The following is a 23403-nucleotide window of genomic DNA, read 5'->3' on the forward strand; positions in this document are numbered from 1 at the left end:
CTATGGAAAGGATTATCCACACTGAGAGACCCCAATGGAGAGAACATCACGTAAGTCTGGAGGAAGGATCACACCAGTGAAGATGCCATCATTGTTAAAGAAAAAGCCATGAAAGCCATCAAACCTGAAACAATAAATTCCTGCTGGAGAAAACTGTGTTCAGATGTCCTGCATGACTTCACAAGATTTACGACAGAGTCAATCAAGGAAATCATGAAACAGACTGTGAATATGGCCAAAAAAAGATGGGGGTGAAGGGTTTCAAGTTCTGAATCTTGGAGAAATTCAAGAGCTAACAGACACTGCACCAGAGGAATTAACAAAAGATGACGTGATGAAGATGAATGCTTCCAAAACAGTGCCAGACGATGAGGAAGAAGATGTAGAAGCAGCTGTGTCAGAAAACAAACTGACATTAGACAATCAGGCAGCAGGGTTCCGATTATTTAAGACTGCTTTTGACTTCTTTTACAAGGACACTTCTATGATATGGACTCTGAAACCAAAGCACATGGTGGGAGAGGGACTGGTACCATACAGAAACATTTTTAGAGAAATGAAAAAGCAAAAAAGTCACAAAGAAATTACAATGTATTTCCATAAAGTTACCACCTCTGCCTCCCCCTCCTCCTCCACCACCTCTCCTGCCTCTGCCACCCCGAGACAGCAAGACCAACCCCTCCTCCTCTTCTTCCTCCTCAGCCTACTCAATGTGAAGACAAGGAGGATGAAGGCCTTTATGATGACCCACTGCGATTTAATGAATAGTAAACAATCATCATGCCTACAGTTAATAAACTTATCTGTTGTGTACGTGTATATACCTTTGTGTAAAAATCTAATAACTGTATGGCAAGAATTGTATGAGGTTTTTGTGTCATCATCATCATCATCACCTAAGTATTCATCATGTAGAGTATCATGTACAAGACTTGTATTGAAATGGTAGCCTATCCTTACATAGGCATAAAGTGACTGATATTTAATATAAAATTAATAATCAATAAAATTAATAATGTTAGTTTTATTAATGATTTATAACTGTGCTTTCAAAGAATTACATTACCAACTGTGTATCAGCCTATTATCACAGTTTTTAAAAATGTAACAATGTTTCCAATCCTGTACATGAATATGACTGTAATACTGTATGCCATAAAAATTTTGTAACCATTTAGCAGTGTACTGCTGAATGGCTACAAAATTTTGTAACCATTCAGGCCAGCGTACTAAGAAGCGATCTGTGAAGCAATCATATCAATTACACTAGACTACCATCAAGCCATCATACTGCTGCTTCTTCATTATCAATGCATGAATCCTTATACCAGTAAATAAATGTTCCTTTTTCACTTTTCATTTTTCACTGTCTAGTGTTTGTAACATATATATCTACACTGTTTTGTATCATATAAAACAATATTAATATAGATACTGACAGATGATTCAGCTTGTAAACAGATAACATAAACTTACAGTATCAATAAATACGGTACTGTAAATGTATTTTCTCTTCCTCATTATGACTTTCTTAATAATATTTTCTTTTCTCTAGCTTACTTTACTTTAAGAACACAGTATACAAAACACATTATATATAAAATACATGTTAATAACTATTTATTTTATTGGTAAGCCTTCAACAGTAGGCTACTAGTAGTTAAGTTTTTGGGGAGTCAAAACTTCTAGTCGGATTTTCAACTACACTGGGGTTAGGCACCCCTACCCTCTGAGTTGTTCAAGGTCAACTGTATCTATAAACTGAAGAAAGTAACAGACAAACAAGAAGGGAAGGCAAGTGTATACCAAGATGAGAGCTGAATTGAAATGCAATCTCCTACTTTTCTGCTTCAAGCAGAAAATGTTTCATGACCAGCACATGACACTGTGGACCATTCGCTCCTTCTTGAAAGACTCTTCCCTTGGTTTCTGAGACACAAGGCTTTGTTGTTTTTTCTCATACCTTCCTAGACCCTCCTTCACAATTTTCTCAAAACCTAAATCCTCAAGCCTTTTCTTTCTACACTTTCTCTCTGATTCCTGGTGCTTTCCTTTCAATGCGACCTTAACTGTCATAACATACCAAAATAAATGGAAGATCTTCATAAAGGAAACGGCATTCTAATCTTAAAAACAACATGAAAGATGAAATAAAGCAACAAAACAGAACATAAGTCCTAAAGGATTGTGTTTACATAATTCTCTTTGCACAAAGATTTGCATTATTTAGGTACATAATAATCACTTTTGGATACTTATAAAACTTTCTTCATAACCTCGTCAAGAGCCAATGTCTTACCTTCACCATGTTGTGTATACTATTCCAGTACAGGGTCATGCACACACTCAATAAAAATCAACAGTTCCTGAAATATGTTTTCCATCATTGGCAAACTAGCAATGAAATAATTTTAAACAAATGACTCAAGCCAAGTTATTTAATTGTTTTCCATGCCTCCAATCTTGCTCTCTTTACCCACCAAATCAATACATTAAACTGGCATTAAATCAAAGTGATATTTCTAAAATCCAAATCAGTTCCTATTTATTTCCTGCTTTGAGCTCTCTGAGCTCTCCTTTTTGACAGATCAAAAATCAGATCTAATGTTCTCCATGAACTGAACACTGCTTAACTCTTCTATCACCACTCACTCATACAACTTAACCAAACTACTTACTATTTTCCAAACACATGTATTGTTACATAATTCCATGGTTTGCAGAATTCTTCTATTTGCAATATCCCTCTCTGCCCCCACTCACCAAAAATTTCTTATTGTTCCTTCAAAACTAAAATAAAACATCCCATTTTGTGAATCCTTCCCTAACCCATACCATACATTAGGACAGTATAACCCTCTTTTAGGCCACTAGTGTATACACAAACTATTACTATAGCACCTACCACTTGGTACTATACCTGTTTCTGTTTGTATCCCCCTACTAAGCTGACATCCTACAGGCAGAAGCCATGTCTTATTCATTTTGGTACAATCGCTGCCAAATACTCAATACGTGACTGTAGGATGTATAAATGAGTAACTGATAGGCTTCCTGAATATATATGTAAATTTAAAGAATTATAGAAATAAATGGGTAGAGGAAGCTTAAATGTCTTGAGTGGGCTACAAACTTCAACCTCAGAAATCTGCAAAGTAAACAAAGGTAGATGTAGAGAAGCCAAGACCAGGACTCATAATAAACACAGACTCACTGGTGATTCTTACTGCCCGGTCAGTGCGGAAATCCTCTGTGTCTGGTTCATCCAGGTCTTCCAGGAAATTATATTCTGGATCGTCATCGTCATCTGCCTCATCTAGGAAAAAAAAGGTTTTAGACACTTATTGCCAACTCTGAACTCATATCTCTAATGAAAATTTAAGATGTTCAGCACCATAAGAATCTACTCCAATAAAGCACATTTATTCTGAAGTTTTTATTTTTATTTTATTTTTTACTTATTTTTTGGCTGCGCCACACGGCTTGCAGGATCTTAGTTCCCTAACCAGGAATTAAACCCAAGCCCTCAGCAGTGAAAGCGCAGAGTCCTAACCGCAAAGGAATTCCCTATTCTGAAGTGTTTAAACAACTTATTCTTTTTTTCCTCAGCGTCTCTGCACAGATCATTTCCCACGGTGGATTCATCTCACCTATTCTCCCCAATTAGCCAAGTTCCTTCCTTCCTTCCTTCAAACAAAACTTAAATTTCTCAAAATGCAGCAAAAGCCTGAAAACTGAACATATAATTTATCTCAGTAAACCCACTTAGAGTGGTGCATCTCATTAAAATATTTTTGTAAAACTCTTTATACAAAGGCATTGATAGTGAAAAAAGAAATGACCCTAATTCCCAATAATTAGGGAATGACTATAATTATGATGCCTTAGTATAAAATAGTATATACATATAGAATATAAACATTCTATACATGTTCAATACATTCATGACAAAAGTACAACACAATACACACATAATACTCATAAGCATAAAAATATTATATCCCTATAATAACTCAGAAATAACTAAAAATATACAAAAATAACAAACATTTGTAATGGCAGAGCATAGAAGTATGGGTATTTTTCTCCCTCGCAATTTTCTCTAATGTTGATGCTATGATGTCTTTTAGATTCCTAACTAAAAATCCTGAAGGAGTCAATTATAGATTGTTTTATATATTTTTTTAAATAAATTTATTTATTTATTTTTGGCTGCACTGGTTCTTTGTTGCTCTGTGGGCTTTCTCTAGTTGCAGTGAGCGGGGGTTACTCTTAGCTGTGGTATGTGGTCTTCTCATTGTGGTGGCTTCTCTTTGTTGTGGAGCACGGGCTCTAGGTGCGTGGGCTTCAGTAGATGTGGCTCGTGGGCTCTAGAGCACAGGGTCAGTCGTTGTGGTGCACGGGCTTAGCTGCTCTGCGGCATGTGGGATCTTCCCGGACCAGGGCTCGAACCCGTGTCCCCTGCATTGGCAGGCAGATTCTTAACCACTGTGCCACCAGGGAAGCCCCTGGATTGTTATGTTATATTAAGGTAAAATTTTTCCTGGGACAACTTTAGATCAGCATCGTCTAACAGAATTTTCTGCAAGGTCAGAAATGTTCTACATATGCATTGTACGACAACGGTAGCCACTAGCCACATGAGGCAACTGAGAACTTGAAATGTGGCTAGTGCAACTGAGGAAGTGAATTAAAACAAAAAGCAAAAACAAAGTCTAGAAAATGAGAATAACTAATTCCTTACCACTATGTAGCCATTACACAGGAGAAGGAGATCTCTATGTATTACAATAAAAAGATGTCTAAATTATATTAAGTGAACGAAGCAAGTTGCAGATGCAGGACAATATGTATAGTATGATTCCTTTCTTGGAAAAAAAGATAAATATGTGCTTGATTAAACACAGAAAATATCTAGAGAGAATTAACAAAGACTGAAGAAGAGAACTCTTTCTTAATTTTTCATAATAAATATTTTTTATTAAAAATAAAAATATATACACACACTTTTTTTTTTAATTTTTGGCTGCATCGAGTCTTCATTGCTGCGTACGGGCTTTCTCTAGTTGTGGCGAGCGGGTGCTACTCTTCATTGCGATGTGCGGGCTTCTCACTGCGGTAGCTTCTCTTGTTGTGGAGCACGGGCTCTAGGCACGCAGGCTTCAGTAGTTGTGGTGTGTGGGCTCAGTAGTTGTGGCTTGTGGGCTCTAGAGCGCAGGCTCAGTAGTTGTGGCACACGGGCTTAGTTGCTCCGCGGCATGTGGGATCTTCCTGGACCAGGAATTAAACCCGTGTCCCCTACGTTGGCAGGCTGACTGTTAACCTCTGCACCACCAGGGAAGTCCCCCACACACATTTCTGATTCATAATCACTGGAAAATTTGTACTGATAAGCCCCAATCTAACCTGATATTCTTTACTCAACATTTATTGTTTATAATATATAAATCTGCACTGTATATATATAGCTATTTAAATGTGAAGGCTTTTTCACCCATCTATAGGTTTATCCCCCAATAAAAATGTTTTAAATCCTTAGGAATGGAATCCTGTCTTCGTAATCTCTATAGTACTTTCTATGTACGTCTCTTTACAGCAGGTTCTTTACAAACGTTGCTGAATAATATAAGTTCTGGGGAAAGCCTATAACATATGGATACTGCACACACGTTTGGACCCCCATCTGTTTAGGTGCAAGAACTACGATAGATAGCTTCTGCCCATACCATACAAACGGGTCAGCCAATATTCTCAGAGAACCCATTTGGCAAACATGTTGAAAAATCATTTAGGAAGGTTTCTTCTGAGTTCTGCTTAGCTTTTAGTACCCTGATTGTGGAACCTGCCCTCTGGGTCTAATTACTTTTTTGACTGATTGACAATGTCAGCATCTACCCAGCTGATCTCAATTTTGTGTACCCACCCCCTCTAGTACAGCCTCTTATTTTTTGCAAACGAGACTCACTTTTAATAATATGCAGAGCAGATGGTACTAGGAACATGTGAAAATAGTTAGCCACGTAATACTACCAAAATAAACCAGCATATGGCTAAAGTTTGGTACTGTGATCTATATCTAGCATCATTTCCTATTTACCAGCACTCAAAATTCAGCTGGTAGATCTGGGGATCCAAACCTACCCTACTCATTGGCTCTATGTTCTCTTTTTTAAATCTATCCTAATAAGGAAACAAAAAAATACTGTTTTAAAGAAAGAGGATTTTCACCCTCCCCACTAACCATTATTCCAGTTCCTCGATCAACCCTTATCATACTCTTATTTCTCCCAGACCAGTAGTTTCCAACCATTAGGATATATAAGAATTAGATACCTAGATGATAACCGTTAGTAATTCTGATTCAGTAGGTATGGAGTGAGGTCCTGGAATCTGTATCTTTTTCTTTTTTTGTTTGTTTTTAATTTATTTATTTTGGCTGCGTTGGGTCCTTGTTGCGGTACGTGGGCTTCTCATTGCGGTAGCTTCTCCTGCAGAGCACGGGCTCTAGGCACGTGGGCTTCAGTAGTTGTGGCACACAGGCTCAGTAGTTGTGGCGCATGGGCTTAGTTGCTCCGCGGCATGTGGGATCTTCCTGGACCAGGGCTCAAACCCACGTCCCCTGCCTTGGCAGGTGGATTCTTAACCCTGCACCACCAGGGAAGTCCCTGGAATCTGTATCTTAACACCATCCAACGAATACATCCCTACACTCCCTGATTCTGATTCAAATTCTAGGGACAAATTATGAGAAACACCACCCGGACTCCCAAAATCCTGACAGCCAACTCTGTCTGGCCTTTCCTCCTCAACAGCCAGCATCTCAGCTCTTTCAACCAAGGTGATAACAATCAGGGCACCAAAGCTGCTGCCCTAATAAAGCCATGAAAACCTGACTTAATTACTATCAATATTTTGTCTTAGCTTAGGTCTAAGGACAAAATGCAGAGCTTGCTTATGCAGTGTCACATGCATTTAAAAAATGCTTTAATGTCCCCTGAGACTTCTTTGATTGAGATATGTTCCTAGAATATTAAACTGGTTTCTAATCCTAGCAGTATAACAAATTGATTCTATAACACAGAGCAACACAATGAATTTCTCTGACACTTTTACAAAATGGGTAGAATTATCTTTGTCCCTGTTCACTCCTTTCTGCAGATATTTTTGAGCCTTGGTATCTTGGACCTTGAATGCGTTGATAGAAAAAGGAAGTGTCAATAAATGAACTTCAAGAGAATAATAAATCCCCCAAAAAAGTGATGTAAAAAAACTTCATGTATGTAGATGTGTACTTTTTTCTGGGGAGTGGCTGAACAGCTTTCATCAGATTCTCAAAGGGGTAAGGGATGGAAAAGCTAGCAGCTTAGACTCCTATCAGAAGACTAATGCGATAATACATCAGTTGTTGATTATTAAGGAAATGACTCTCCAGTTAATATGTCAATGACTCAGCTGCAAATTTCATCCTTTTCTCCTTCATGCAAGTTTGTGCATTTCATTGCTTATTACCACTTCTGCTATAGAAGGTGGGTGGAGAAGAACAAAAATGCTAAAATTCAAACCAATTTGCTTCTTGTTACCTGTCTTTTCTAAATGTTCAGGGAATTTAAACTTAGGACTAAAATTCTTCCTATTGCCACATTAACGTGGAAAACTAAAAGGTAACGTCATAGTTGAAAACTCTCACGAGAGGCACATCAAACTATTATCAGTGATTCCTCTGCGGCATGAAACCATCATCATGAGGAAAGGCTTTAACAGTTTTCTTTACACAATATTTGATTTCTTTACTCCAAGCACGTGTTACCCTTATGGTTATAATACAGAATATAAGAGAAAACTCTGGGGAGCATATATTCTACAGAACCTAAATACATATTATCTCAATGTCACTTCCACCCATCTGATTCCTCTCTTGTCACTGTTGTCAAATATCTTTCAAAGGTCCATCTCAATTACCACCTTTTTCATGTTGCTATCTCTGGTCATGCTAAACAATAATTCTCTCTCTTCTAAAACCTTAGAACAGAGTTTATGCCACTTTTATGGTGCATCTGAGTTCATTCAACTTCATTAATCTGAAATGTACCATGCATTTAACAATGGACCAGGCACCATTCATACATGTTTACTCCCTAACAAAATGATAATTTTCCTCTATCTCTCATAGAACCTAACACACTGCCTTGTAAAAGAAAGTACTCAATACCGAATGCCAAATTATGTGCAATATAGTTATTAATAGCTTTATAAGGTAAATATGAGAACTTACTTTCTTTCATTCACTTATCCTAATTTATTCCTGGCCTTACCTACCCAAATATTTACTCACTCTATTTCCATACAAGCTATATGTTCTCTTATTTATCTTAAAGCATTATCCTTTCAACACAAAAATCTTACAGTAGTTGTTCTTAGAAGACAGGGAAAAGAATAAAGATATGCTCTGTAAGTTGTCTGTAATTAAGTCTGATAGGACATCATGTGATCCAGAAATAGGAGCAATGAATTTGGCTACGGATTGAAGTGAGATAGTGAATGACTCTGTTCACATAAAAATGCAAGTAAGACTTTGGTTCAGTTATACACATTTTTTAAAAAGTGTGAATCTTGGGCTTCCTTGGTGGCGCAGTGGTTGAGAGTCTGCCTGCCGATGCAGGGGACAAGGGTTCGTGCCCCGGCCCGGGAAGATCCCACATGCCGCGGAGCGGCTGGACCCGTGAGCCATGGCTGCTGAGCCTGCATGTCTGGAGCCTGTGCTCCACAACGGGAGAGGCCACAACAGCGAGAGGCCCGCATACCGCAAAAAAAAAAAAAAAAAAAAAAAAAAAAAAAAAAAAGTGTGAATCTTCCACAACACAACCAGTATGAACATCCTGGTCACTCTCCATTGAAGAGAGTTAAAAGGAAACAACAATAGTAACAAAATTGCCCTGGTTCCATCAAAAGAATGTGACATCATCTGGAATCACTACAAACTAAATCAATCTCTCATTTCCTCTAAATTTACAGAAACACTGCACAAAATGATGAATGGTAACTGACTTTCATTATAGTACGCTTAAAAAAAAAAACCCACCAAAGACAATTTTAACAATGTATTGTTTTAAAGTAAGAATTTTACTTATATTCTAAAACAAATAAGGGTTGCAGCAGGGATTCTTACACCATGTATGACTGCAGTCAACATTGTTTCTGTCTGATCAATTCTCCTTCCCTACTTCTGGAAACACTGTCACTTCTTTTGGGTAACTGCTTACTCCAACCCCGTTGTTTACAAGGTGCTGCCAATCACAGGACTCATGCTGAAACAGTCTCCCTATCAAAGCCATGCAATACCAAGACAGTGGGCATGTGATCAAACCCAACCAATCAGTTGTTTCTCTGGATTTTTCAAACTGGAGCCTGTAGGAGAGAGTTCTTCTGATGTGGGGACAAACCAAGAAGTGAATGATGCGCTTATGATCACAGTTCCAGCCTTGTAGAAAAAAATAGGTTTGAGAATGGAGTTGACTGACAAAAAGTAGAGATGACAACTGTTGAGAGGGAAAGTGGGTCTCAATTCCACTGTAGGTTTTTCTGCCCTTCCCAAAGTCTGGTTTCATTCAGCAAGTTGAGAGTTAGGATTCTCAACTTCAGCAAGTTGAGAGTTAGGATTCTTTCACCTGCATCAGGAAGAACCTTAACTAACATGACAGTCTTCGAGTGAGTCACTGCACTCTCGTGAAATCATATATAAAATTATATGTACGTTTATGTTTCAGGGGAGGAATATTAGCATCCTAAAGATTCCCCAAAAGACTCTTTAACAAAAACAAAAAGGGGGGGGAGTGGAATTTAACCAAAAACACCCCTTTCTTTAAGCTTTTAACTAATGAAAATTTTACCAGAGACCATGGACAGAGTAGATATTAAATGCAAACAAAACCACTTACCTTCATTCCCCACATCATCATTCATAAGTCCCCCCAGCCACATCTTCCAATCCTCATCATCTGCTGTATTGGGGTCATACATGTCTGGGGTGATGTCTGGGGCTCGGAGCTCTGCCTCTAGCTGCCCCAGGGGAACATCTTTCAGAGGCATCTTAGAGCGAGTTCGGAATGCAATGAGACTGTCATCCATGGGCTAGTCAATGGAGAAGGAAATAAAAACATATCACTGAATGCCTAATGCTTTCAATTTCTCCAAACTTCATCATATCCTGTGTGTTTCTCTTCTTAGCTTAAAACACAAGGTCTCTTCTCTAAACCATATGGATTTATTATTCTTTGTCTGAGAAACTTTAAGGATAATGACATCAAATTTTTTTTGTAGGAGCCAATGTCTATTTTTTTTAAAGGTTATACTCCACTTACAGTTCTTATAAAATATTGGCTATATTCCCCTTGTTGTACAATATATCCTTGCACCTTATAATGATGTCAGTTTTAAAACCAACATTTCAGGAACATTTATAAGAGCTTTATTAAGATACAATTTACACACCATAAAACTCACTCTTTTAAAGTGTATAACTGAGTGGATCTTACTATATTCACAGAGTTGTGTGACCATCACCACTATCTAATTCCAAAACATTTTCATCACCCCAAAAAGAAAAGCCATTTCCCTTAGTGGTAGCTCCCCATTCTTCCCTGATCCCAGTCTCTGATACCCACTAATCTTTCTGTCTCTATGGATTTGCTTATGCTGGACATTTTATATAAAAGGAATCATAGGGACTTCCCTGGTGGTCCAGTGGGTAAGACTCCACGCTCCCAATGCAGGGGGCCTGGGTTTGATCGCTGGTTGGGGAACTAGATCCCACACGTGTGCTGCAACTAAGAGTTCACATAGCGCAACTAAGAGTCCGCATGCCGCAACTAAGAAGTCTACATGCCACAATTAAAAAGATCCTACACGCCGCAACGAAGACCTGGCACAGCCAAAATAAATAAATATTTTTTAAAATAAATAAAAGGAATCATACAATATGTGGCCTTTTGTCTCTGGCTTCTTTCACTTAGCATGTTTTCAAAGTTCATCCATTTTGTAGCATGTATCAGTACTCATTCTTTTTTTTTTGTAATAAAATTTATTTACTCTATTTTATTTTTGGCTGCGTTGGGTCTTTGTTGCTGCGAGCGGGCTTCTCACTGCAGTGGCTTCTCTCATTGCAGAGCCCAGGCTCTAGGTGTGCACGCTTCAGTTGTGGCTCGCGGGCTCTAGAGCACAGGCTCAGTAGTTGTAGCACACAGGCTTAGCTGCTCCATGGCATGTGGGATCTTCCCAGACCAGGGCTCAAACCCGTGTCCCCTGCATTGGCAGATGGATACTTAACCACTGCATCACCAGGGAAGCCTCTCATTCCTTTTTTTTTTTCTCTCTCTTTTTTTTCTCTCATTTCTTTTTATTAAGAAAACAGGAAATGAATAATGTCTATTCATACTCTTTGCCCATTTTTTAATTCGGTTGTCTTTTTATTGTTGACTTATAAGAGTTCATTATATATTACAGATACAAGACCCTTATCAGATATGTGATTTGTAATTACTTTCTCCCACTTTCTGGGTTGTCTCCACTTTTTTGATGTATCCTCTGAGGCACAAAAGTTTTTAATTGTGACGAGGTCCAATGTACCTATTCTTTTTGTCATTTGTGCTTTTGGTATTGTATTAAGAAACCACTGCCTAATCAAAGGTCACAAAGATTTACTCTCTGTTTTGTTCTAAGAGTTCTATAATTTTAGCTCTTACATTTAATTCAATAATCTATTTTGAGTTAACTTTTGAGTGTGGTGTGAGGTAAGGGTCTAACTTTCTACTCTTGCATGTGGATTTCCAGTTGTCACAGCACCATTTGTTGAAAGACTATTCTTTTCCCATTAATTGGTCTTGGAACCACTTGTCAAAGATTAACTGACCATAAATTTAAGAGTTTATTTCTAGACTCTCAATTCTGTTCTACTGATCTGTATGTCTATTCCTTTTTTTTTCTAAAAAGATACTTTAAGAGAAGTATCTTTTTTGTATTTTTACTTTTTAAAATATTTATTTATTAATTTGGCTGCTTCGGGTCTTAGTTGCGGCACACAGGATCTTTTGTGTGGTGTAAGGGCTTCTCTCTAGTTGTGGTGTGCAGGCTCCAGAGCGTGCGGCCAGTTGCTCACGGCCAGGGGGAAGGATAAGCTGGGACGAAGTGAGAGAGTAACATTAACATGTATACACTACAAAATGTAAAATAGACAGCTAGTGGGAAGTAGCTACACAGCACAGGGAGATCAGCCCGGTGCTTTGTGCCCACCTAGAGAGGTGGGATAGGGAGGATGGGAGGGAGATGCAAGAGGGAGAGGGTATGGGGATATATGTATACATGTAGCTGATTCACTTTGTTATACATGAGAAATTAACACAACATTGTAAAGCAATTATACTCCAATAAAGATGTTAAAAAATAATAATAATAACTGGTTGGGACTTCTGTGGCAGTCCAGTGGTTAAGACTCCACGCTTCCAATCAGAGGGTGCGGGTTTGATCCCTGGTCAGGGAACTAGGATCCTACATGCCACGCAGCACAGCCAAAAGAAAAATAAATAAATAAAAATTAAAAAAAAAAAAAGAAGAACTGCCTAATGATGGAATTTAGAAAGTCATCATTTGACAGTAACCATAGTAATGACTGCTTCAATCAAGAACAAGCAATGGATGTTAAAATTAGTGGGTGAAAAGATATTTTGCCTCAAAGATACATATTAATTTAAAAATGGAAAAATAATAATTTTACAGCGAGGAAAACAAGCAGACACCACCTTAACCATGTGATCAAATTTAACATGACGGAATTTATGTGCCTCCTGATATGATGCAATAAAAAGGACATATCACTTTTGTGATATTTGTGCCAAAAGTGCATAACCGGAATCTAATTATGAGGAAGTATAAGAAAAGTCAAAATTGAGGAACATTCTGTAAAATAATTGCTCTATAAGGTTCAAAAATGTCAAGGTTATGAAACTTTGAGAAACTGTTCCCGATAAAAAGAGTCGAAGAGAAAAGACGACTAAATACAACATGTAATCCTAGACTGGATCCCGGATCACAAGAAAAAATCATTTTTCTTTTGCTTTATATAAACGATATTATTGGGACAATTGGCAAAATCCAAATAAGGATTTTAATAGACTATTAATATTATATATCCTTATTTTCATAATCAAATGTCCTCATCTGTAGGAAATATACACTAAGATATTTAGGGGTAAAAGCGCATCATGACTGCAACACACTCTAAAGCAATTCAGGAAAAAATAAATGTGTACAGAGAGAGAGAAAGAAGGAGAAAACGATAAAGCAATTGTGGTAAAGGTTAATATTTGAGGAATCTGGCTGAAGGTTGTTCCTATGTTCCACATTTTTTTTTTTTTTTTTGTGGTACGCGGGCCTCTCACTGTTGTGGCCTCTCCCATTGCGGAGCACAGGCTCCGGACGTGCAGGCTCAGCGGCCATGGCTCACGGGCCCAGCTGCTCCGCGGCACGTGGGATCCTCCCGGACCGGGGCACGAACCCATGTCCCCTGCATTGGCAGGCGGACTCTCAACCACTGCGCCACCAGGGAAGCCCTATGTTCCACATTTTAAAATGCTCTCTGTCACATACCTTATTTCTTCCTTAGGAACTGCCATTCTCACTTAATTCTCACTTACAATAAAACATACAAACTAGAGTACCAAAGACCTATAATTTCATGACTGTTACTAACTGTATCAAAATTTAATATCTTCCCTTCTCCCTTCCCAATCTGAGCAATGACTAAATTATTCCATTTGACTTTTTCAGCAATTTAGAGTTAAGTTTACCTGGAAAGAATCCATGCAGACTGGACTGGAAGCCAGCTCCTCATCTACCGCATGCAACTTCTCCATGAAAGTACTATCCTTGGTCTGTTTGGGCTTTGGTGGGGGCGGAGGCCCCATGGGCACTACCTCAGCACTGATGTGCCTAATGGCAGGTGTGGTGACTTTCTCAGCCTGATTAAAAGGGGCAAGTATGTTAAAAATTAAAGGGAGGAAGGGAAGAGAACAAAAAAAAAAAGCGGGAGGAGAGAAGCATGTCTTTCATATGCTAGCAATCTTTCTCTTCCCATCTAGATAGAGGTATATAAAAACAAAGGCACTGTCAAGTACATTAATTAGGTTTCATCCTATTTCCAATGAAGCCAACAGGATGCTACTTAGGTTATCAAAAGCAGGGAAATACAATAAAAATGGCTTTAGAACAATATTAGAAAACACATACAAAAAAGAGAAGGGTAGAAGGAAAGAAACTCTGCCAGTCACTCACATTTGGCCCCTTAATAAGAACTCTCCCTGTCACTGAGTTCCAGTTTTCTCTTAACTGTTCACTGAGTTCCAGTTTTCTCTTAACTGTTCACTGACTTAAGGGAATTTGAAATTCAGTTATAACTAGTCACAAATACCAGGAAGATAATGGCATGATTACTGATCTTGAATCATGTTTGGCAAAGGGTGACAGCTTAGAATCACCATGGATAAATGATCTATTTATACAGTTAAATAATCTACTTATAGAGCATCTCTAATTTATCTTGCTAGTATGATGTGGATTTACCTCTGATAATATGCCACTCTCCTCATCTGTTTCAGTCATCTCAGAAGACTGCCTCAATCTGGATTTCTTTGCCCCACGTGGAGACGAAGCAGTGCTTTCAACATCACTTTCCAATAAACTCTACAAAACAAATCCAGTTCACTTTCATATGTATGCCCCTACCTCATTCCACTGAGTTTGAAGTACCTCAATAGAATGAATCACAAAATATCAATCACTGAATTAGAGTAAGAGAATAAAATTTAAATAAAAGCTTAATTTGCTGAAGGTAGGAACAGGGATCAGATCTCTATCCTCATCAGCATTGTAAACTCTGTAAAACTGTAAGGCATTGATTTAAAATCCTTTAACAAACAAGTCAAAGAACAAATTAAGAAATAGAATATTATATTAACTATGAAAATGAATGAACTACAGCTACAAGCAACAGCATAAATGAATCTCAAATGACTTGTGTTGAATCAAAAAAAAAAAAAAAGCCACACAAAAGAATAGACTATGGTTCCATTTACCTAAGGTTCAGAAACATTAAAAAATTGAACACAACGTGTACAGCTGCATATTTAGGTGATATAAGTAGAAAGATAAGCAAGGAAGTAATTACCAAAAAGTCAAGATAGTGGCTGTCTATGGGGAAGAAAAGTGACTGTGATAAGAGGTGTCTGGCAATGTTATACTTAATGACTTTAAGGACGTTTCATAATGATTAGCTTTATAGTTATTTAAGCTGTATATTTTAATTTTTATCCTATGCACAGTTCTGTATGTTGTATGTGTGTTATATTTCATAATACAAGACATGAAAAAATCAAGGGAGCATGAAGAGGAGTCACAGTCTTAGATTTATGCAAAGAAATGAGTAGAAAAAAGAACTGTGTTTCAACCCTCTGTATAGAACAAATGATATTACTAAGGAAGCAAAGTACACCCTGCCTTGTGGAGCCAACTTTTTTCTATATTACCAACTAACACTCACACAGGTAACCACTGACCTCTTCAGCAGTCTCATCTTCTTCTTCATCATCGGGCTGGTACTCTTCATCTGAGGAATCATCGTCTTCAAGGTGGATATCCACAAACTGAGGAGGCTACATAAGTACAATTATAGAAAAAAATAAAATAATAGAAAACACGAATCATATGTATTTGGGAAATAAAGGGAAGAAAGCAGAGCAGGAAAAAAAAAATCCTAAGACCACAACAAGCAGCTAAAGCAAGTAATAAGAGGCAGGAGTTAATAAGATTTCTAGCATGAGAGTCAAACCTAAGACTAATGAAATGGAAAAAAACAAACCTGGAATTTAAATAAATACATAGGTCCAAAAAAGTTAACAAATAGAAGCATTTCGAAACTGATGAAGTCTTTCTGGAAAAGAATAAGAATTACCTCTTCCAAGTTTACCTTAATTTCATTGGCCTTCTTAATTGGTGAAATATTCCATGTTGGAATTACCTACCAACAAAGAATATAAACAGTTAAGTTCCCTTAACCAAAATAGACTATTTTTCATTTTTACTTCTTTACCATCACAAGGAGCCATCAGACTAACACGTAGCTGCAGTGATGTAGGGGTACTGATCTACACTGTCAAATATTTGTCAGAGCTTGGCAGAAGAAAAGGAGAGATGAATCTACTTCCATCATTAGCATCTCTGCCTTAAACCTAGTAAGAATCTAGGTCCATAAATGGACAAAGTGTCTATATTGTCTACTTTATATTACAGCTTGGGTTCACATAGAATAATAAATATGAAAACTATTTATAAACTACAATAGTACACAAACCTAGGATACCACAGGTGACAGCAGCCTTTTGCCATCAGTATGTCTTAATCAATTACATAAATCCACCATAAGTATGCCTCCAAAAAGCTAGCCATGAAAAGTTCTTAGGGAAGGATTTCGGGGTGAAGTGTCAAGTCGCACACAACTTCTTTTCAAGTAGTCCAGGAAAAAACAACAGACAGACACAGAGAGAGATAAAGCAAATATGGCAGAATTTAACATTGTTAAATCTAGATGGAATCTAGATTCATTGTAAAATTCTTTTCAACTTTTTCAGGATTTTAAAACAATAGAGGGGCTTCCCTGGTGACGCAGTGGTTAAGAATCCGCCTGCCAATGCAGGGGACACGGGTTCGAGCCCTGCTCTGGGAAGATCCCACATGCCGCGGAGCAACAAAGCCTATGCACCACAACTACTGAGCATGCACTCTAGAACCCGCAAGCCACAACTACTGAGCCTGCGTGCCGTGACTCCTGAAGCCTGAGCGCCTAGAGCCCATGCCCTGCAATGAGAGAAGCCACCATAAGGAGAAGCCCACACACCGCAAAGAAGAGTAGCCCCCCCACCGCTGCAACTAGAGAAACCCTGTGCCCGTGCACAGCAATGAAGACCCAATGCAGCCAAAAATAAATAAATAAAATAAATAAATTTTAAAAATTAAACAATAGAGTTGGTGGGGGAAAGTTTTTAAAGAATTCTTTAAAACCTCTTACATACTCCTGACACAATACCACTGGAGTGCATAATTTCTTGACCATAACTGTGACCCAAACGAAATCATCATGAACAAAATCCAATAGACCATTAGGTTCTGTCTCTATAAGGAGCCTTAGGCCCTCTACATCTCCTCAGCCCTGCCACGTTGTGGCTACTTATCTAGCTCTGTGGAGCCAGGCCCAATACAGGGTAAAGGGAATGATGTGATTCAGGTCCATACCTCTTCTCATGTTTGTTTCTAAACCAATCAATTTTCCTACTGCCAAATCCATCAGGAAGGAGTCAGTCTATTAAGATTAAGAAGCAAGAGAAAAAAAAAAAAAAAGAAGCAAGAGAAATGGACTCTAATCTTTGCTCTCCCCACATAAACTATAGCCTTGGGTTGTCTACCTTCTCTGCAACTATATGCGTGGTTGGTAGACATAATCCAGAGCGTGATTTGGATCTCCCTGGGTTTTTTTTAATCAAATATGGAATTAATGTTAATTATATTCTATGTCAGGTAGACTTCATAGAACTTCTGTCTCACTGATGGCTGCTTTCATCATAGCTACCACATATTCATTTGTGATTACTTTCTGGAGAAACATGAAATTTCACTTTATGCAACCAGGGTTAGTTAATTAGACAAATATATACAAATATATATATATGATGTGGCTGTCAAAAAAAGCCAGTGCATAGGGGGGCAGAATTTGCCACCCTAAAATGTATGTCTTTGGCATATTAAAAAAAAAAAAAAAAAGCCAATGCAACCTTAGGCTGCATTAAGGGAAATATGGAATCTGAACACTGAGGGAATAACCTAACTTTTTTTTTTTTTTTAATTTTTTTTTTTTCGGTACGCGGGCCTCTCACTGCTGTGGCCTCTCCCGTTGCGGAGCACAGGCTCCAGACGCGCAGGCTCAGCGGCCATGGCTCACGGGCCCAGCCGCTGCGCGGCACGTGGGATCCTCCCAGACCGGGGCACGAACCCATGTCCCCTGCATCGGCAGGCGGACTCTCAACCACTGCGCCACCAGGGAAGCCCTATTTTACTTTTTTTTTTTGGCTGCACCATGCGGCATGCAGGATCTTAGTTCCCTGACCAGAGACTGAACCTGTACCCCTGCAGTGGAAGCTCAGAGTCTTAACCACTGGAATGCCAGGGAAGTCCCAACCTAACTTTAATCTATACTAGTTAAACCCTATCTGAAGCACTAGATCCACTTAAGGCATACTTTTAAAAGGATATGGACAAACTTGGCACATGCAGAAGAAAAGGATCAGATTGGTGAAGGTACTCAAAGCCTTGTCACATGAAGACCAATAAAAAATTAGGGGACGTTTAGCAAGAAAAGAACGTTATAAAAAGATATATTGGTTTTCTTCAACTAGAGGAAAGGTCACGTGGAAGAGGAACAGACATTTCTTCTACAGGGCTGCAAGGAACAGAACCAGACAAACAGACAAAAACTACAGTATGCATTTTGGGTCCATACGGCAAATCTTTCTTACTATCAGAGATAGAATGGACTCCCTCAGGACTATCACCTGCCTTGTTGCAGAAGGTAAGCACAAACCGGACAAGTGCTTGTTAAGCAGATAGAACACAGTGCCCAGCATCAAAGAGCTTGCTGTATCAGAATGCTTCAAAAGTCTTCAAGAGGTTCTCATACTTTAGTGTGCAAAAGAATGTACTGTTGGGCTTTCAACAATGAATATTCCCAGGCCCTACCCATGGGTCCTGATTCCTAGGTCTGAGGTGAGCCCAAGAATGTGCATTTTTAATAAGCACTCTTGAGGAACCCCATACCAGGGTGATCTTGATGCAACTGGTCCCTGGAACACAATTTGAAATACACTACTTTAAACACTTCACCACATATCTCACAACATGAATAGAAAAACTGTCATCACTCATTGCTTTCAACCGCTCCAAATGGTTATCTATCTAGCACTTCCAAAAAAGCAACTAAAATAAAAATAAACTATGATAATGATTTCATATATTGCATCTCCACATGTCTATTTGCCTTTTACAAATATTTCTTTAAGGAGTCAAACCCAGATCATAATAAATATTTCCTATATTTTTTCCCTACAAATAACCTGGAATTATATACTATTAACAAAGCTAAATAAACGATAAAGAAAAAACAGAACACCCACCACTCCTTTTTCCACCACTTCCTTCAGTTTAGAGCGTGTCATTTTGGGTTCCTAAGAATGGAAAATGAGAAGAAAACAGTCAATAAAAATCATCGAGTGATTCTTGAGTTTGCCCCCAACTGCCAAATTATTTTAAAACTCCCAAGTGAGTTTGTAAACAACTCACTACACTTAGCCAGTTTACAGATAGTTCTGTTCCATGACATTGAAAGAACGATAACTACTCACAAACATTGGCATATCCTCCGTCTCACTGATGGCTGCTTTCATCATAGCGACTACATGTTCATTTGTGATTACTTCCTGGAGAAAGATGAAATTTCACTTTATGCAACAAAGATGTATCATCTAGATAATACTCATGTCTCTGTAACTCTGCTAGATATATGTAGAGGATAAACGAGAGCTAGATACCCAAATGATTTCAGATTAGAGTAGAGCAAGGCAACTGAAAGCAAAGAAGGAAGTTTTGGAGAGAAGCACACAGCTTCCAACAATGTAGCAAGCAAATGGACCAATCTCATTAGCTGATGCTAACAGGAATGGCTCAAAAAAAAAAAAATTCTCAGGTTAACTATCTGCTTAAGAGAAACAGTAATAAACAGCAAAGGCTTTATAAATAGCTGTACTGCTACATAGCAAAGAAGAGTATTTGCATATGTGCAAAGGACTGTAAACTGTTAACTGGGCATCTTTTAAGACACATTGACCCACAAGAGTAAATCCACTGTGAACATTATCATCTTCCATTATCTTTGAATATGCTAAACAATAAACAATCAAATCAGTGGAAGGAAGCAGTGTTAACAGTTTATCTTCCCAATTAAGTTCTTTCACATGTGTTCACATTTCAAACTTGTGCTGAGTGCAAAGAGAAGGCTATCCTGAAATGTAAAATATTTTGCCACAGGGAACTCACAAAATTAGTAATTCACACACCAAGACTCAAGAGTTTCCTGAGAACTTTTATTTGCTCCTGGTGAAAGAGTTCTATTCCCATTACACGGCTGCCCCCGTCTTACTCACATGAAGGATGTTTCGCACGTTGACTGCTGTTAGGTTGTGCTGCTTGGCGCCATCCTCTAAGGTGCGGTCAAGCATGTCATCCAGCTTCAGGTCACAAGCCAAAGTCCCTTCTTCTTGACCCTTTCCATCTCTTTTCCTCTTGGTACCCTTTTTCTTTTTTCGCCTTTTCTCGTTTTCTTCACTGTCTTGCTCTTCTGCAAATAAACCAAGAACATCACAAGAATCACCAAAGCAACTGCTCGCGGAACTTAACCCAAAAAGCCACCAGTAAAAGAAAAGGCCAGCTGTCTGGCCCTGGAAATCAAAGAAGACTAAGATATAACAGCGGTGGTAAAGGCAGATGTGGTAGTACTGTTGTAGTAATAACACCTAACATTCACTGAATATTCCTTTTATGTCAGGCATTCTTCTACACACTTTATACATATTAATTCACTGACTCCTCATAACAACCCTATGAGGTAGGGACTATTATTTTTCCCACTGTACAGAGGAAGAAACTGAGGCAGAAAGATTAAGAAACTTTCCCAAGAGCTAATAATGACAAAGCCATGTTTTAAAGCCAAGCACTCTAGCTCTAGAACTCTGTCTTAATTATTACTCCATACTACCCAGATAATACATCAGAAACCCAGGTTTATGTCCCAGATCTATAACTTAACTGGGTTGCCTTGGCAATAGTCTTATTTTTTTCTTTTATAAAATACAGATATCTTCCCATCAGGGATGCCACGCATATTAAGTGAAATAATATATATCAAAGTGCTTTATAACCAATGAAATATTATACACATGTAATTTATCATTATTATTATTATTACACTGAGTCTAGAAAAGAAAAAAACAAGGAGCAAATCAATTAAAAAAATCCACTCTGATTAAAAAAAGGGGGGAGGGGATGAAGTACCTCTATTCTACAAGAAAGGAGCATATATATAACCAGATAAAAGGAAAAGCTTCTTGATTATTAGAATCTGTTAAGTCTTGAAGTAGATTATCACTCAACACCAAAATGAGGTTCTCATCTCTCTGATACTTTTTGGTCTGCTACCGTCTGAAAACAAGGGATTAGAGAAGATTAACATCAAGACAACCTTTTTGGTTTAAAAAGATTTTATGACCTTCAAGCTGCACCCTGGCAATGTTTACTCAGTGAAAAATTATTAGTAATTTCAAACAATTGCTTTTGCACTTGGGAATATATATCAAGAATTTGATAAATGTTCGTAACTTTCAATCCAATCTTCTTCTTAAGGAAATAATTACACATGTAAAGACTAATCAAGTTTTTCATTTCAACATTAATTATTTTAGCAAAAACGTGGAAAACACCTAAATGTCGACTGAAGAAAAACACACAACCTAAAAGTTGCAAGTTATGTTTTATTCAGGGACCTTACTGAGGACTACAGCCTGGGAGACAGCCTCTCAGATAGCTCTGAGGAACTGCTCCAAAGAGGTTAGGGAGAAGCCAGGATATACAGAAGTTTTCACTGGGGAAAAAAAAATAATAATACATGTAATTGAACATCAAAAGATTACTGCTAATTGCAAAAAAAGACATCTCAAGTTAATGATTTTAGTGCTTTTCTATGTAGAGGAACATGCAAGAGTCTTGGCTCATTGAAGTTATTCCTTAGCTATGCATCTTAACTATCTAGGGCCAGTATCCTGTTTTTCTCCAACCTGAATTCCCCTCAGGGTGCACCCTTTGGGGTTGGGGTGGGGTGGGGGTATGGCTGCAGTGGCTGATGCCTTGACAGCAGGCAACATTCATTGTTTACTGAAAAGGTAGGCAACATTTTTTGTGTGCACAGCCAATATGAAAAAAATGATTAAGTGAACACTGGTACACCATACACTGGACTGTAACTGACCCATTAAAAATAGTCTTTTTAAGCAATTGATGGGGGGGGACAAGTTAAAAATGTCTACAAAGAGATTTTAATGATATGGAAACAATTTTGATAATGAATTTTTTTTTTTTAAAGAAGATGTTGGGGGTAGGAGTTTATTAATTTATTTATTTTTGCTGTGTTGGGTCTTTGCTTCTGTGCGAGGGCTTTCTCTAGTTGTGGCAAGCGGGCGCCACTCTTCATCGCGGTGCGCGGGCCTTCTCACTATCACAGCCTCTCTTGCTGCGGAGCACAGGCTCCAGACGCGCAGGCTCAGTAGTTGTGGCTCACGGGCCTAGTTGCTCCCCGGCATGTGGGATCCTCCCAGACCAGGGCTCAAACTCGTGTCCCCTGCATTAGCAGGCAGATTCTCAACCACTGCGCCACCAGAGAAGCCCGATAATGATTTTTAAGTTAAAAAAAAAAAAAAAAAAAAGAATTCAAACATACACATCTTACATTTGTGTAACCTAAACAAAAAATGGGTTACCTTGAGGTACATCCCAACAAAGTGATAGATGCAAAAGAAATATAAAACTCTAGAATGCATCAGAAAAGTGACAAAGCTCTTTACTGATGGTCATTTGAGAAAGCAGCAAAAGGGGAATTACATAGCATAATACACAACAAAACTGTCTAAAAACCTTTGTACACATATCTTTTCCCAAAGTCTCTCTTCTCACCTCATTTACCCCTTTCCTCCATAAACTCCAAAACTCTTCTCTCTTCACCACGCTTGAATCTCCTCTCTTTGCTCCTCCCTTCCCTCTTGCATCCTTTCTCATGTAGACCAATCTAGGCAGTGCTTGGTTTCTGCCATCCACCTTTCCCTTCTCATCTTACCAGTACTTAAACAATGACCTGGTAGTTGCAGAGCAAGAAAAGGATTTCTGACACCCGAAGTTTTGATTCAGCTTCATATTCATATCCTATCATGTTGTTGGTAACACTGCCAATTGAAAAACTGACCCGGGGAAAAAAGTATGAAAGACACAAGTTAAAACTATTAATGTTATACCAGAAATAATAAAGTGTGTTATTAACAAAAAATTAACCTAAATAAATAAAATCTTCCTCACGAAATTTAGATCTACAAAATGTAACAAAAATTCATAGAAGTGAAGACCAAAAAAAGGAAATTTACAATGGAAGCAGCTAAAATTAATAAAATTTTATACAGATAGTTGATGAGGAATCAAATTGTCCTTTAAAACAGT

At 38.2% G+C, this 23403-nt stretch overlaps 1 protein-coding gene across 5 annotated transcripts in view; it reads right to left on the bottom strand.

The window, feature by feature from the left end:
• GON4L (gon-4 like) overlaps nt 1–23403 on the bottom strand; it is a 92126-nt gene that overhangs the window by 43829 nt on the left and 24894 nt on the right. For all 5 annotated transcript variants that reach the window (XM_032624252.1, XM_032624262.1, XM_032624226.1 and 2 more), the window contains exons 4-12: nt 20292–20485; nt 19494–19568; nt 19266–19316; nt 16013–16063; nt 15603–15698; nt 14611–14730; nt 13839–14009; nt 9936–10128; nt 3215–3316 (exon numbers count right to left, since the gene is read on the bottom strand). In XM_032624252.1, coding sequence (XP_032480143.1) covers nt 3215–3316; nt 9936–10128; nt 13839–14009; nt 14611–14730; nt 15603–15698; nt 16013–16063; nt 19266–19316; nt 19494–19568; nt 20292–20485 — 1053 coding nt within the window. The remainder of the gene's footprint in view (nt 1–3214; nt 3317–9935; nt 10129–13838; nt 14010–14610; nt 14731–15602; nt 15699–16012; nt 16064–19265; nt 19317–19493; nt 19569–20291; nt 20486–23403) is intronic.

The sequence above is a fragment of the Phocoena sinus genome, chromosome 1 (genome assembly GCF_008692025.1).
Source record: "Phocoena sinus isolate mPhoSin1 chromosome 1, mPhoSin1.pri, whole genome shotgun sequence".
Classification (NCBI taxonomy): domain Eukaryota; kingdom Metazoa; phylum Chordata; class Mammalia; order Artiodactyla; family Phocoenidae; genus Phocoena; species Phocoena sinus.